We start from the raw sequence: 16,529 nt of genomic DNA on the forward strand, positions 1-16,529 counted from the left end.
CATTCATTTACACTGAGCTTTACACGTATATAGTGCTAGAATCCATACATATACTGAAAGTACTGTTTGTCAAGGCAATGAAATTATTATATTTCTGGTTATGTGGTGAATATTTACCACTAACTTGTCACCAGTTCAGTCAATATTGCATTGACATGGTAATTTGTGTCTGTTAGCAGGGTGGCTTTGATGCGGGACACATGTAGGTGACCTTACGCACACACACACACACACACACACACACACACACACACTTTCTCCTCCCCACGACAGTGAGTGATGCACATCCGCAAGTGTCCTGCACAGCTGGACTGCACCGTTCATCAGCAGCATATGAATAATTCAGCAGGGTTGAGACGGTCAAGAGTGATAAGCCTTATGGACATGTTCAGAATGCAAAGAATGATCGCCAGAACTGCGTCAAAGCATTCATAAAAGCTGCTGGTGTTGCCGTTGCATTCTTGTGCAGGGTTCTGGTACGTTGTCATCATTTAAGACCATTAAATCATATTCTCTGACCAATTTTTTACACGGTTAAATTGTCTATTTAATCAAACAGACATAGATTAAAGTCTTACATTTCATATCATATTTTCAAATTGAGGTTATAGTTACTGTCTGTACCATATGATGATAAATATTGATGACTGTTGCAGCCTGGCTCGTTTAGGGTGTCACAAGCAATAATTAACAATTTATTTATTAGTTTGTAAAGAATGTGTCCAATCCAGGAAAGACAGTTCTGTCCTCATTATTTTTGTTGTTTCAACTAAAGGAAAAAACAGTATAACCACAATATTGATATACTAAAAACATTTTTTCAAAACACATCATTTGGATAGGGCATTCTGTATTATTTAAGGAAAACATGTTTCTTTAGATTATAGTATTTGTGCCATAAAAGAGCTTAAAAAAGAGCGTAAAATTATGGAGAGTAGCATCAAAGCAGCATAAAATGCTATTTTGAGGTTGAACTGGATCTGAATGTGGCTTCACCTTGACAGAAAGAACAACTACACCAGGAGGAAAGTAAGCAAATCCTGCTCTCTATCTCCCTGGGTGGCGGTTCGGGATGGAGGGATAGGATCCTCTTGGGCTTTGTTCTCCATCCATCATGAGGTCATTAAGGCCTGCTGTCATCATGAGCTGCTCCCTGGATGAGGAGCTGATCCTGGGCAGCAGGACCTGGCCTCTACCCAATTTCTCTCTCTGTTTACCTCAGGCGCTCATTAAAACCGAGTCTCAATAGAAGGGGAAACTTTCACTAAGTTGGACAGAGGCTCAGTGAATACTGTGCTGCAGCTTGAGAAAAGAAGCATTTAGTAGTTGTTTTCTTTTCCTTATCAGCCACTAACTTATAGCTGGAGATGTAGTTAAGGCAGACTGTTTCATCAATATCAGCATTTTCTCGTTGACTCCTTGTTTAGGAGATCCACGCACCAAAAGATTTTCTGTTCAGGTAAGTTGCCTTTTTTCAGTCCATAGGTCATCATATTCTGCTTCTTTACCATGTGAACAAAGTGAATGAAATCCAGGAGTTACAGTTTATAAAAAGCTTGGTGTGTTTGTTTCTATAGTTACACCCTGCAGTGTGTGCCTCCCCCCCGCCCCCCCACCTTTCATTCCTGGCTGGCCGAGTGAGGAGGGCAAGATTTATTTAGGGGATGCAATGAAAAGTGCGATACAGAATGTTTGGACGCTAATGGCATCCTCACTATTCAGCCCACGCTAAGGGGCGTTTGTCACAGGAAGGTTGCTAAGTGCCACACAGTGTTGTCCTAAAGTCATCATCATCTCCAATAAACACAGAACCATTTATTTTCATTTGCGTTATTGAAGGTGTCAGATTTAATCACGTCACCTCTCCGCTGTTTAATGGCACCCTTATAAATATCTCCCTGTAGTACAAAAGATTTTCACATTGTGCATACTCTGCGTTGGAGGGATTCATAGATCATAGGCACATTTCATCAGTACTTGATTCAATGAATTAACAAGTATATTCTTGGAAAAAAACATGATATCCCACACAGTTTATGTAGGCTACTGTGCTTTGTTCTATAATACAGTATTGTCCCATAACTGGCAATAAAACCTAAACATTTCATCAAACATTCAGAGTACTGCAATACTGAGAAACGATGTGTGAAAATGTTTGAGCAATGCGTATGGATCGCTTCATCGAGCCTCATGCCCAACTCAAACGATGTTCCATAAAAGGCTACTAGGTATTTTTATCTTAACATGACCTTGTGCACCATACTGAGCGCACATTCTCACATTCTCACCGCATCCAAAATATGACTGCTCAATTTCTCCATGTTATGCTTTGTCACTATGACTGCAGTAGGAGCCTCCCATATGTATTTCCTTCATACATCTACCTATACAGTTAAGATAGATCTCTTTGCATCTTTTGGACTGTATTTTGAACATTTGCTTGGCAAAAAATACCACATGTGTTGGCATCAATGCCTACATCATGTCTTGTCATCAGTTAAACTAGACTCTGTCACAATAAGGGAGGGGATTTCCACACTTGGATACTGCATGATTTTAAATCTGATACTTAGCCTCACTGCTATCAACATATATGGACTTTCTATGAACAATTTATAGGATAGATTATCAAATAATATGATATATGTTCAGTAAATCATTTTTAAGCACACCCTTAACAAAATGATCTCCTTGTAACAATAACATGCATTATACGGCATGCTAAGAAATTCCATTGTATTCTTGTAAATGTATCATTTTGTAATGTAATTGTATTGTTTGAGCAGTATTTGAGTAATATTTTGACCTGCTGTGGGTTTTTTTCTGTGTGTGAGACCAGACAGTGTCCATACACCTGTCCTGCCAGCTGATGCCAGGTGCTGGTCGCTCTGTGTGGGACCAAAGGACACTGCGGTGCCGGGACGTCCCAGTGACACGACCTCAGTGGCCCTCTGCCTCGTGAACAGAGCAGAAACCTTTGAAGGACCCTGTCAGAGAGGCTGTGTATGTGTTAGTATTTGCATTGTTTCATTTTTACTGTGCTGGCTACAGTAAATGTTGGAGGGTTTTTTTAGTAGTTGAAGTTGCAATAAAGAATTAATATCCATGCTGATTCTCTTTAATCTAGATTCTCTCAAATATATAACAAACAAGCAAAGTAATCCAATCTAATATTAAATTAAATTTCTGCATTAGGTCATATCAGTCATATCATATCAGTTCTGGCAGAGATGTAAGAGGTTGAGGTGTAAAGCCACTCCATAATGTCCCATTAGGATTTCTCCACTGGATTATGGCAGAGGGGAGTATTGGGATGTCAGACTTGACCTTGACCAGGGAATTCTGATGGGACTATGATAAGAGATGGCATGGTTCATTAACATGGTTCCCAGCTCTCCTTAAAGAACCCTCTGTTCACGTGAAGCACTATGTGAAATTACCACACAGATCAGTGATGATGGATCAGAACACATAGCTGACTTCAAACAGACTTCTGAACCACTAGGCAGATTACTTTGGAATTTGTTTGTCTGGATTAATTAATATTCAAACTCATCTTCAGCAAAGTGATTGCTATCCATGATAATTGCTGTTGCTTTATTTATACAACTTGCACAATGCATGTGTTCTTCATTTGATATGTAACTAATAATAATGTTATTCATGCTGCAAAACGGTTTTGTTTATTAACATGTTTTTGACAGAAATATGGGTCAAAGACAGCCTTGTTTATCCAGTTACCCAATAGAGGGCACCACTGTCAGTGGTTCATAAAACTTGCCATGCACTCCAAAAATATTCCAATAAAAAATGCATGTTGACTTTAAATGAGAAACTCAAAGTTCAGTGCACAATCAATTATTAAGTGCACCGTGAATTTAAATAGTAAAACTTGTAATGTTCAAGGAACTGCTGAAATCATCACTTCTCGAATTTAATCAGACTTACTCATAAATAAAGTGTAGCCTCATGACATGGCATCCATTTGTGATGTGTAGACAATAAGCAACACTACTAAAACATGTAGTTACTAAATCTGTGATATAATATAGCAACCATGAAGCAATTTATTAATACAGATTCAGAGATCAAAAAAAGAATATTCCAGTCAAAGATAATAACACTCCCTTTGTTTGACAGTAAAGATACTCCTACATTAGATTAAATTAGATTACTGCATGGATGTTTCCCCCACAATTCATGGATCTGGCCTTTTTTTTGTGAGAGAAGGGTGAGGGCGGGTTGGGGGAGCACTTTCACAGGCTGTCCAATGGTCTTTCTTAAATTAGCCATGGGGGCAGGAGCCTCCCTCCCCGCGCTGACAGAAGGAGGAGTCTGCGGCTGTCACTGTCTACTGTTTCATTATTACCTGCACAGCCCCACAGCACTCACTACACTTGTGTCTGTGTGGCCACATAGCAACAGAGAGAGAACACAGAAGATAGAATTCAAGGCCCCAACTATCACAGATTTTTTTTATTTCTCTCTGTATTTTTTTTTTCTTTTGGGGAGAGGAATCTGCCTATTGCTGCTGACTTCTAAAAGAAATTGCAAGGCAACTAGCAGTGGATATGGCTGGTTGTCTGCAAAGTTCCAGACTTTGTAAAACACGGGCACTTTTGAGATGCCTCCTTGTTATGTTTGCTCTAGGCTTCTGCTTTGCCTCAGTAGATGCAGAGCCGTTTGACCCAGCTAACCTCTATCACCACAGATCTGGACCTAATGAAGACAGTATCATCATTGCTAACAATGGGATCAGAGTACCATTTGGGAGGTCTGTGTATTTGGACCCTATAAATGACCTGGTAACAGAAGTGCAGCCTGGTGACCGCTGTCACATCACAGTTCTGGACAATGACCCACTAGCCCAGAAACCTGGGGTGCTGACCCCTAAAAAGTTCCCCTGTGCATTTGGACCAGATGAGGTGAAATACACTCATTTGGGATCTCGGAGTCCCAGCAAGGATCGCGTGAAGCTGCAGCTCCGTTATGACTCCCAGACGGACACGGTTATCATCCCTTTCATGCTGGAGGTGGAGGTGGTTTTCCAACAGCTCGAGATCCTCACCAGGAATATGCCCCTTGCAGTCGAAAAGCTCAATGGCAACAGCAACCCTATTGACAAAAAGGGTCTGGAATTTTCCTATGAGGAAGGTGTGACACAGTGTAAGATCACCACTCTGGTCGGCGCCGGAGGTCTCCCCAGGTATGGCACACTTTTGAATAACTCTACCAATGGCCAAATGGTTGACTGTGATGAATTTGTTAAACAAGGCATTCGCTACAAGCACACCGCTAAAACCAACTCACCAAACAGAGACTATATTCCAATGATGGTAGAACTGCAGGATAATGAAGGCAACACCATAATGCAAGAGCATTTCCAGATGATGGTTAGAATCAAAGAGGGTGCAGAAAATACGGCTCCAAAGCCCAGCTTTGTAGCTATGATGATGATGGAGATCGATCAGTTTGTGATGACAGCTATTACAAGTGATATGCTGGCTGCTGAAGATGTTGAATCTGATCCAGATGATTTAATTTTCAACATTACTTCGCCCCTGGGCCCTCAGCAGGGATATATCATCAGCACAGATGATCAGAACCTGCCCATCACCTCCTTCTATCAGAGAGACATCAAAGATCTTAAAATAGCCTACAAGCCCCCCTCAGAGGACTCAGATGTAGAGAGGATTTTCCAGCTAGAGTTTGAAATTGTAGACACCGATGGTGCTGTGTCTGATACGTTTGCTTTTATGATTGTGGTGAAGCCTATGAATACCTTGGCTCCTGTAGCAACCAAAAATACAGGGCAGCTATTGTTTGAAGGGCAGTCCCGAGCCCTCTCCAGCTCACAGAATTTAGAGATCAGTGACGAGGATAACCTGGACGATGTGAGAATTACTGTTGTGGATGGCTTAAAACATGGTGAATTGACTATGCTTGGAGCTCGTAGGAAATTCTTTACAGCTGCTGATCTAGATGCCGGTATTGTGGTGTACCAGCATGATGGCAGTGACACCTACAGTGACAACATTATTTTCAGAATGACTGATGGCAGTAATGATGTAGAGTTTTTGTTCCCCATCACTATTGCCCCCACCGACGATGAGCCCCCTATTATCAATGCTAACACTGGTCTGGTGCTGTTCAAGAATGAAGTTATGCAGATCTCTCCCTTCATTCTGAGTGCCACAGATATTGATTCAGAAGACTCTACCATTAAGTTTATCCTGGAAGCCCCTTACTCTACTGTAGGGGAGCTACTTCTCAGGCAAGTGGAGCCTCCCTCTGACCCCTCTCTCTGGAAGTTCAGTGAGACAGATGAGATGTTTGAGCAGGTGGTGACTGAATGGTTTCAGCAAGATATTTTTGATGGAAAGCTGTTCTATCGTCATATTGGACCACATAGCATCACCACTGTAATTGACCAGTTTGTGTTCCGTGTCCAAGATGATAACGACCCTCCTAATCAATCAGGCGAACACATATTCACCATCAAAATCCATCCTATTGATGACCTTGCCCCAGAGCTTCATCCAGGCACCACCCTTCACATGACAGTCCAAGAGTATGAGCTGACGCATTTCAAGAAGAATTTTTTGTATTACACTGATCTAGATTCAGATGACAGGGATCTGAAGTACACTATCACTAAGTCCCCAACTGACACGGATGAGAACAACCCAGCCCCCCTGGGTGAAATCGTTCTGACTGACAGCCCTGACACTGCCATTACTGAATTTACACAGGCCCAGGTCAATCACCACAAAGTGGCTTACAAGCCTCCTGACCAGGAACTGGGCATCACTCCAAAAGTTGTTCAGTTCACATTTGTTGTGGAAGACACTGCTGGTAACTCAGCAGATGGACTATTCACCATTTTCTTGCAGCCTGTTGACAACAAACCCCCACTCATCACCAACACAGGCTTCACTCTTATGGAAAGAAGTACATATATCATCACTAAGAAAGAACTGCACGCCACAGACACAGATACAGATGATGAAAATATCATATTCACTGTGACCCAGATTCCTCGCTATGGGCAGCTGCAGTATTTGGGGATTGACATGTCAAACGGCGAGACATTTGTGCTAGAAGACATAGCAAATGCTCGCCTAACTTATATCCATAGTGGTGAGGAATCCCTCAGCGATGTCATCAAGCTTGATGTGAGTGATGGTTTCCATGAGGTACCCATCATCATTAAGATCACCATTGAGCCAGTTGATGACGAGGCCCCCACTATTATGCTGCCAGCTGGTCTGCTTGGAGCCTCCATTGATGTACTGGAGAATGGAGCAACAGAGATTACAGGCAATGTCATTCAGGGCCGTGATGAAGACACAGATGACCTCAGGCTCACTTTCATCGTGGAAGAGCCTCCCAGGTTAGGTGAGATCCTGGTCAATGGTGCCCCCGCTGAGAGATTCACCCAGCAGGACATCATCAATGGGGGGGTGGTGTATGCTCACACATCTGGTGAAATTGGACCAGTCAAAGAACATGACTCCTTCAACCTTACCCTGTCCGATATGTCAGAAGAATGGGTCATCGGGGGCAACAAGGTCCAAGGTGTGAGAGTTCATGTCACCATTCTCCCTGTTGACAGTATTCCACCTATTGTCAGTGTTGGAGAGCAGTTTGTAGTAGTGGAAGGGGAGAAGAATGTCATTACTCTGGAGCACATCCAAGCTGAGGATATTGACACAGATAATGATGATATTCTGTGCACCATCATCGTCCAACCAACATCTGGCTATGTGGAGAATATCTCCCCAGCCGCAGGCTCTGAGAAATCTAGGGCAGGCACAGCTATCACTGCCTTTAGCATCAAAGATGTTGGCATTGGTCATATCCACTATGTCCAAAGCATCCACAAAGGGGTCGAACCTGTGGAAGACCGCTTCACCTTCCGCTGTTCAGATGGTATTAACTTCTCTGAACGGCACTTCTTCCCCATAGTCATCATTCCAGCCAATGATGAGAAGCCTGAAATTTTTATCCGTGAGTTTGTGGTAATGGAGGGCATGAGTCTGGTCATCGACACACCAATCCTGAATGCAGCTGATGCTGATATCCCTGGAGACGAGCTGTACTTTGAGATCATCAAAAACCCCAAGCATGGTACAATCGTTCAGCAGCTCAGCACTGGCACCATCCCTGTGGACAAGTTCAACTTGGAACAGATCAAAGAGGCATCCAACATTGTCTATGAACATGATGACTCAGAGACCAAAGAGGACAGCTTTGAAATCAGGATTTCAGATGGAAAACACACAGTGGAAAAAAAAGTTCTTATCATGGTTATTCCTGTTGATGACGAGACACCAAGAATGGCTATAAATGATGGTCTTGAAGTTGAGATCGGAGAGACCAAAGTCATCAGTAACAAGGTTTTGAAGGCCACCGACCTTGACTCTGAAGACAAAGAGCTAACATATGTTGTGCGTTATGGCCCAAGCCAAGGCTATCTTCAGCGTATTACCAAATTTGGTGACGTCATTGGCAATATCACCCTTGGCATGAACTTCACACAGAATGAAATTGACAAACAGCTCATCCAGTATGTGCACACAGGCCAAGAGGGCATTCGTGACCTGCTGAAGTTTGATGTCACAGATGGCATCAATCCCCTTATTGACCGTTACTTTTACATCAACATTGGAAGTATTGACATGGTCTTTCCGGATGTTATTAACAAAGGTGTAACTCTCAAAGAAGGAGGAAGAGTAACTCTTACCACTGACCTCCTCAGCACCACTGATATCAACAGTCCTGATGAATACCTCAGCTTTAGTATCACACGAGCCCCCAGCAGAGGCCATCTAGAGAGCACAGACCACCCAGGTGTTCCCATCTCCACCTTCACCCAACTGCAGCTTGCTGGCAACAAGATCTACTATATCCACACCTCCGATGATGAGATGAAGATGGACAGCTTTGAGTTTGAGGTGACAGATGGTTACAACCCTGTCTTCCGTACCTTCAGAGTGTCCATCACTGATGTAGATAATAAGAAACCTGTCTTGACCATACACAAACTGGTTGTAGGAGAGGGAGAAACCAAGCTCATCACACCATTTGAGTTGACGGTTGAGGATCGGGACACCCCAGACAACCTGCTGCGCTTCATAGTCACCCAGGTGCCAGTGCACGGACAGCTGCTTTTCAATAACACCCAACCAATCACTACCTTTACCAAGCAAGACCTGAATGAGAACCTTATCACCTATAAGCACGACGGCACCGAGACCAATGAAGACAGCTTCTCCTTCACTGTCACGGACGGCACACATAATGATTTTTACGTCTTTCCTGACACTGTGTATGAGACACGCAAGCCCCAGATGATGACCATTCACATCAACACAGTGGACAATGGTGTCCCCCAGATTGTGGTCAATAAGGCCGGAGCCTCACTCAGGGTCCTCCAGACAGGCCACCTGGGTTTCCTGATCACCAGTAAGGCCCTTAGATCCGAAGACCGCGACAGCGCCCAGAAGGTCCTGAAATACACCGTGTCCGAGGCTCCTCTGCATGGCTTCATTATGAACACCGCCTTGGGCAATGACAGCATCAAGACCTTCACACAAGGTAAGCGAACGTCACACCATTAAATTTGTTAAGTGAAAAAGGATTTAAAAATGAAACTTTACCATCCTCTAATACCTTATGTAAGATTTTAATGATATCTAATAAAGGAATGTTGTCATAAGTGTGATACATAGCATCATAGATATTAAATGTATGTGGAGGAATAATGATTACTACTAATAATAATAATAGTTTGAACGAGGATGATTTTCAGATATTTCTATATTCTGATGGATGAATTGGTAAAATATCAGTACTGACCTTTTAAAAACTTCTTTCGTCTTTCACATCATTTAAATGGAAGCCTGAGGCCTGTAACTAAAGCTCTGTAAAAAGTGGGCTAATCCTCTCAATTACCTTGGCAAGTGTAGAGGATTTCACCTTACACTCTGTCTTCCTATGTTTCTCATACCATCAGCTGATATTGATGACATGAAGATCTGCTATGTGTTGTTGGATGGAAGCAACGCCACAAGTGATATCTTCTACTTCACTGTTGAAGACAAAGGTAGGAATCATTTAATATTTAATATTTCATACACATGCGCATTGACACCATAGAGGGCCCATTACTACTATTAGGCTTTTCTTAGACTTTATCTGTCTTTTAATGGTTCCTTAAAATTAAAACTTCCTGCTCTCTGTCAGTCTCCCAAGTGTTTGCATCACAAAGACTTAAGGCAGTTGGCCATGACTGACAGCCGGTATAGAGCCCCCGTCTCTTTTCGCCCCACTGGAAAGGGTAGCAGGTTTAAAGGACAGGGGTCAAAGGGGACTTGGGCCGAACACTGACTATGGCTGTGTAAAAAGTGAAAGAGGTGTGACTACCAGACGATGAATAAAACTCTAAACTTTATTGTTAATGAACAATAGGGTCCTTTCCCTCAGGGTACTTTTCAGTGCTTTCAGAGGTCCCCTTTCCACGTGTTTGAGGTGACACCATGAAACCAAACGTGTAAAGGTATTCTTCATATAAACATATTCAGTTTCCGTGTTTTTTTTTTTGTTTTGTTTTGTTTTTAAATTCTCACCCGAACAGTAGCATGAGGTTTTGGTCTTGAATATCCAGAAAATGTTACATTTCATTGTTTGTCTGCAAGTGTGTAAATTGTGTGAAAGCAGTAGGCTGAGAATTTAAAGTCCTGGTTATTATTGGTTCCTGAAAAGGAAATGTATTTTGTGAGTGTTATGATTGTAAGAATACCAGGAATATCTATACAATCCATTCAGTGAGGAAGGGATTCAAACTAAATAGTTCTATTTTTCAGTCCCTATTTTCTGTTTTACACGTCATCAGCATCCGATAGGGTGCTCTGCATTTTGACTAAGATCCATTCCTTTCCTTCTCTAGGGGCGCTCTACCCACAGGCTTTGGATTTCAGTAGCTGTGTGTATTTATATTCCTTGGAAATGTACTTTTGGTCAGATGTCATATGAGCCTCACTTTTTAAATGTCATAAATATCCACAGGTTACATGTCTAACATGACAATCTTGTGGTCTTCTCAGCTTAAAGTATCTGTGTGCATGTACTTGTCCTGTAGTTTTGTTAGTGAATCATGAAGCATGAATCAGATGTGTGGTACAGACACGACAGTGACTTATACAGTACTGCATAAATGCTGCAATTTAGATTTGTTTTGTGGCTTGGTCCTGAAAGACTTTGACCGCATTACAAATAGAGCAAATGCAAAGCAATAAAATGAAACCGGTGGGACGCGCTTTGCTATTTTAACATCAGCTGTAAAATGCGAAACAAACTTAGGTTTGGAAATGCAATTGATGCAGCAGGGAAAGTTTATACAGGATTGAAGACCGTGTTAGTGGCAATACCATCATCAAGTCCATTGGGAAGGGAGGATTAGAAGGATGTGCCTTTTTTGCAAATTGCTGTCTTTTTTCACCAAAGTGAACCTCTCATATTAGCCTTGACTTGAGAAGGGACCTAGTAATTAACTCTCTCCCCAGACTGCAAGTGAAGCAGGTGATAATTTGGTTTGAATGAGGATTGGTTGTTCTGACAGTGACTGAAAAAGATAACACAATATATTCAAATATATCTGAGACTTATGCCACCTATTCATTTGACTGAAGCAAATAAATCTTTGTGGCCTTTCTGCCTGTAAATGGAGGTCTAACCACAGGAAGGGAACAGAAGGGCTTCATTTAGTTCACAAGTCCCCTCTGTTTGCTGTCGCACTTTGTTTAAGCTTCCAGCCAGCTCAGCTGAACTAGGTGCAGTGGTGCAGGCTAGGACATAAAGCATCACTCCAGCTGGAGGATGGCCTTGTTTCTGCCTGACCATGGTTCACATGCAGAGGGCACAGACTGGGCTCACACCACCACATACATATAATTAACAACATACACATATATAAATACATGAGCGAGCATATGCACACTCGCACAGCCACACATACACACACACGCGTACACATGCACACCTTTACACACACACACACACACACACATGCACACACACATCTGGACAAAGATCAAATAACAGATAACAGTAAGGTGAGCTGACCAGTGAATCACTAATGTGAAGTGTTGAGGCAGTGACAAAGAAGAGGTGAGGGTATTATCCTGGACATGTAGGGGCAGGCTGAGAGCGCTCTGATGGTCAGCCAGTCTGCTAATGAATCTGAGTGGGTGAGCTGCTTGTGTGGGAAGCAAAGCTCTGGGTTTGGAGGGATTTGCACCCAAGATTATCCACTGAAATTGGTCTACTTTGTTTACAGTAAACTTTTTCATAATCCTAAACTGTGAATTAATTGAATTTAATGAATTCATTTTGTCAGTTCACACTGAAATCAACAAAACAAATTTGCAACATAAATGTATAAGATTCATAGTTTTGAAATGTGGAAATGAGTCAACTGGAGGCTGCTCCCTGGCTATTTCCCTGTTGCTTAGGATCTTGTTGGCCATTGAATGTATTTTCTCTCACAATTAGGGGAACAGATTCAGCAAGTTAGACTGATAGAGACAGAGAGAGAGAGAAAAGGGATAATGATAATGATTTTTGTTCCCTAAATCCAGCTTAATCACTGTGTTGCCTAGACATACCATTCCAAAACAATTTAGCTAACTGAGTTCTTAAGCATAGCATGGCTTTAGTGTGACCTGGAGGTAGGAAATAGCCCTCAGATGCACTGATATGGGCAGCTGCTTAAGGGTCTTAGCAGTCTTTAAAAGGTACCTGCCGCTACATGCAATGCACTGATCTTTCTTCACAAGTGGGTCAAGCGCATACACATACACTCACACACACCCTTGATCATAAACATATCCTTCAAATATCTGATATCAATATGTATGGGCATAGACCCTTCTCAACATGTGTGTCAGGGGAATCTGTGACTGCAGACAGGCAGCGATGCAGCAGTTAGGGTCACACTAAAACACTAAAACACTGTATGTGTGTGTATGTGACTGCTGATACAGTAAGATCTCAATCAGAGACTTGCAGGGGTCAACAATGAAAGTGGTATGTACACGACAGTATGTGTGTGGCGGGTTTGGCACAGCTGAAGTGTGGCTGTCGTGATTGTGTAACGAGTGCGTCCTAGTGACAGGTCAGGAGTGGACGCTCAGAGCGGACCTGGTGGTCAGTAGTAGCCCTCCAAGCCAGTGTGGTTCTATCTAGTCGGGAGCCGGAGGGAGGGCCTGTGGAGTGCCTGTTTAACTTCTCACCCCTTCACAGACACGTAATGGCAGGAATGTGTCTCAGGTGCATAAATCAGTCACAGCTGAGCCATGAGCCTGGAAATACCCAAAATAGAAACATCAGATAAATGAATATATAAATAAATAAATCAACCCACAGATAAATGAATAGATATGATAGTGTAGTGTAGCCATTTCACTCTAATTTGTCCCAGAATTACTAATATTGAGGTACAAAAAAAGGAGACAATTTTGAAAATGAAGAATATTCTTAGCCAACAGAAATAACTGTAGCAGCTCAGCTATGTAGTTATATTTACAATCCTTGAAATCCTTATAATCAGGACACTTCCCATGATTTTAGCAAAAAAAAATCTATTTCATTTTAGGGAATTGCTAAGATCAACAATTCACATATTACAATGTCATTAAATATATCCTTATCATCCCTATACATTATCTCAGCATAGAAATCTTCCCAAAAAGTTGATCTGAGCACCTTTACCTCTGGTTATCTTAAACGAAACACCCAGCTAAGACATCTTAATCTTAAAAGAAGATTCATGCGTATGGCCCCTGATGATCTGATGACCCACAAAGACCCGTATCTCAGAGGTCTAACAGCTTCAGCGTGAGAGCTGCCGTGGGAGGTGATATGAGGAGCAGTGATGAATGAGCTGAGCTGGGGAATTCTATTACTTCATCTTCAAATCTGTACTTTGACCTCCAGATACCCTATGAGGAGAGATGGGCCTCCTCTTGCACACCTTGGCCTGAATGTTGTGTGAATGATGTGTTTCTTTGACAACTTTGACAAAAATACCAAAAAAAGTCTCCAAAAATATTTAATGAGACACTTCCACTTTGTTTCATAAGGTTTAGTAGTCTGCTTTAGTCATTGTGACCGATGAATTCTCAGTAAATATTGTCGCTGTAGTTAGAAGAACAAACTTCACTGTCTAGACACGATATGCCGGTGACCTCAAATGCAAACGGTGGTTCAGCTTGGGTCATTCTCTCCGGCTGCTGAGAATTTCTATTGGAAAAGCAATAACCATGCAAGTGATCAGGTCAGAAACTCCCTACAGCCATTCAAAGTGTGGAATACTGAGCCAATAAATACTTGTTTTTACAAGTGGATGCACAGCTCACATATATCCTTGTCCATCAGGCATAGGCCTAGTGCGCCACAGGCTACGAGAAGAAGCCCTTACTTAGTGTCAGACTTGTTCAGACGTCTGTAGTGTTCTGTTCCTTTTTGTCTCGCTTGCTTGAAATGCAGAGAGATAAGGGAGGAGGGTGATATGGGAAGTGTCCGTCAGATCCTCAGAGCTTGGAGCGTAGCGGTCTTCATGAAACGCCACCTATCCTTGCCAATCTTAGGCGCAAGACAGTCTAAGATTTCACCAGAGTCGTAATCAAACTGCACTGATTAGCCGATTGAGAAGAGAGAAAGAACAGTGGCTCTATATTCAGATAAGTTGAATCGGTCTCTGTACTTTTCCAACAGCAACAATATACTTTTCCAGCTCTGGAGGGAGGGGATCATAGACTGCGGTGGGTCGAGTGTTATGCGATCATTCAGAGCCGGGAGAGGAATGCACTTCCTTGGAGACTCCAGACTCCAGGGCCGCAGACACAGCAGGCCCTGGAAGTGGAGTGGTATCCCGAGCAGACAGGTGTGTATGTGAGAGGGAAGGCTGCAGGGGGGTGGGGTGGGGGGGGGGATCCCCTTTCAAAGCCCTCCGTCACCCCCACTCCCAGCTCCGCAGAAATCCAACCCAATCTCAGATAGGCAGACGATAACCCAGAGACTTCCACTGAGGAGGTGCCTGCTCTGCAGCGTGGCTGGAAAGCAATGATACCGAGACAACAGAAACGAGGGCAAAGGAAGAAAGGGAAAATGAATGAAAAACAACTAGGGAATGTATGTGTGTGTGCGCTATTGTTAAATGTATGTTTACTCATTTGAACGCTTTTGGTTCCACTGTATGGTGAAGACAGGTGACGTGGTCGAGTCAGTTTTCTTCAGTGAGCCTCCTCCTGTAGGTCTGTGTGCTGACTCGAGTGCCTCGAGTCGTTCACAGCCATGTTACACCCCTGCTTCCTAACTGTGTTTTCGGATCGTACCCGTCACCCGTGTCAACAGTCACCGGGAGATTTACTGGCTTATGGTGCCACTGCTGGGGCCCCCTGTGACTAGAAGAGGCTGAGGCCTCTCAATCCCCCTCCACTCCTCTCCTCTCCCCCCCTACTCCCTCTCCCTCCCCTAAGCCCCCGTTAGGCTTTCACCATTCTTCTTCTTTGGCATGTTCATCTTTTTTTTACCTCTTCTCCATCTCTTTCCTTTTCTTTCCTGTCAAGTTTTTTCCCATCCCTTTCACTAATCCATTCTGTCACCTCATTCTGTCTCTCTCTTTCTCTTTTTGTCCTACTTCCCCTTCTTTGGCCTTGATTTATGGTGGTTGGAGGGGTGGTTGGGTGGGGAGTTATGATGTATGGCTGCAGCGGTTATTCTTATCTGCTCTCATATGGCAAAGCTGTTGCTGCCCCCCAGCCAAGCTGTCATTGAGTTACTCTCTCACTGTTCCTTTCCTTGTCCATTTCTTTTCTTTCTTGTTTTCTCTATAACTTAATCTTTCTGTCAGGCTACATGACATGACATCAGTGTGTGCTGCTTTGGCGTATGGACAATGGGCTTTGCAAATCCCTATCTGTGTCCTTTCTCTCTCTCTTTCTTGCACCCTCCCCCAATCGCGTTACACTGCATAGTTGCCAAAGATTCCCAGTACCACATTTGCTATGTTATTAGATTTCCCCAAAGTGATGCAAGTGTCTGCGTCGCCATGCCAAGTGACAAGCAAGGGTCAAAGGGGATGTGAGTCTCAGACCCTGTCACATTATGATTTGCAACATCCTGCAGAGATCACTTCACTGTCCTGAAACTGGGATCTGGGCACTGTGATGTGTCGATTTACAGCACATGCTGCTGCTGTCCGGAAGACATGATTAGGGTTATTAATACATCCTCATCCAGCATTCTTGACATGAAATCTTTGGAACGCGCAGAGGAAGCTAAGTTAAGCCATTGCTGTTTGAAAAATCCCATTCTATACCCATCTAAATGTAAATGTAAAAATAAAAGAGTATTTCCAGAAAACCTAGGAATCTTAATTATAGCTCTACATCACCTTTTGGCATGTCAATTGTCTGATGGGCAATATGTGAATGCTTAAACTCATACTGATATTCAAATAACAG

At 42.9% G+C, this 16,529-nt stretch overlaps 1 protein-coding gene across 2 annotated transcripts in view; it reads left to right on the top strand.

Moving 5' to 3' along the window:
• Positions 1 to 4,571: 4,571 nt before the first annotated feature.
• frem3 (Fras1 related extracellular matrix 3) overlaps positions 4,572 to 16,529 on the top strand; it is a 30,673-nt gene continuing 18,715 nt past the window's right edge. For both annotated transcript variants that reach the window (XM_071521550.1, XM_071521551.1), the window contains exons 1-2: positions 4,572 to 9,600; positions 10,019 to 10,108. In XM_071521550.1, the coding sequence (XP_071377651.1) occupies positions 4,572 to 9,600; positions 10,019 to 10,108 (5,119 nt within the window). The remainder of the gene's footprint in view (positions 9,601 to 10,018; positions 10,109 to 16,529) is intronic.

The sequence above is a fragment of the Centroberyx affinis genome, unplaced genomic scaffold (assembly GCF_046629955.1).
Source record: "Centroberyx affinis isolate AG114_WGS23_722 - 3 ecotype Tasmania unplaced genomic scaffold, CSIRO-AGI_Caff_v1 ptg000898l_1, whole genome shotgun sequence".
Lineage (NCBI taxonomy): Eukaryota > Metazoa > Chordata > Actinopteri > Beryciformes > Berycidae > Centroberyx > Centroberyx affinis.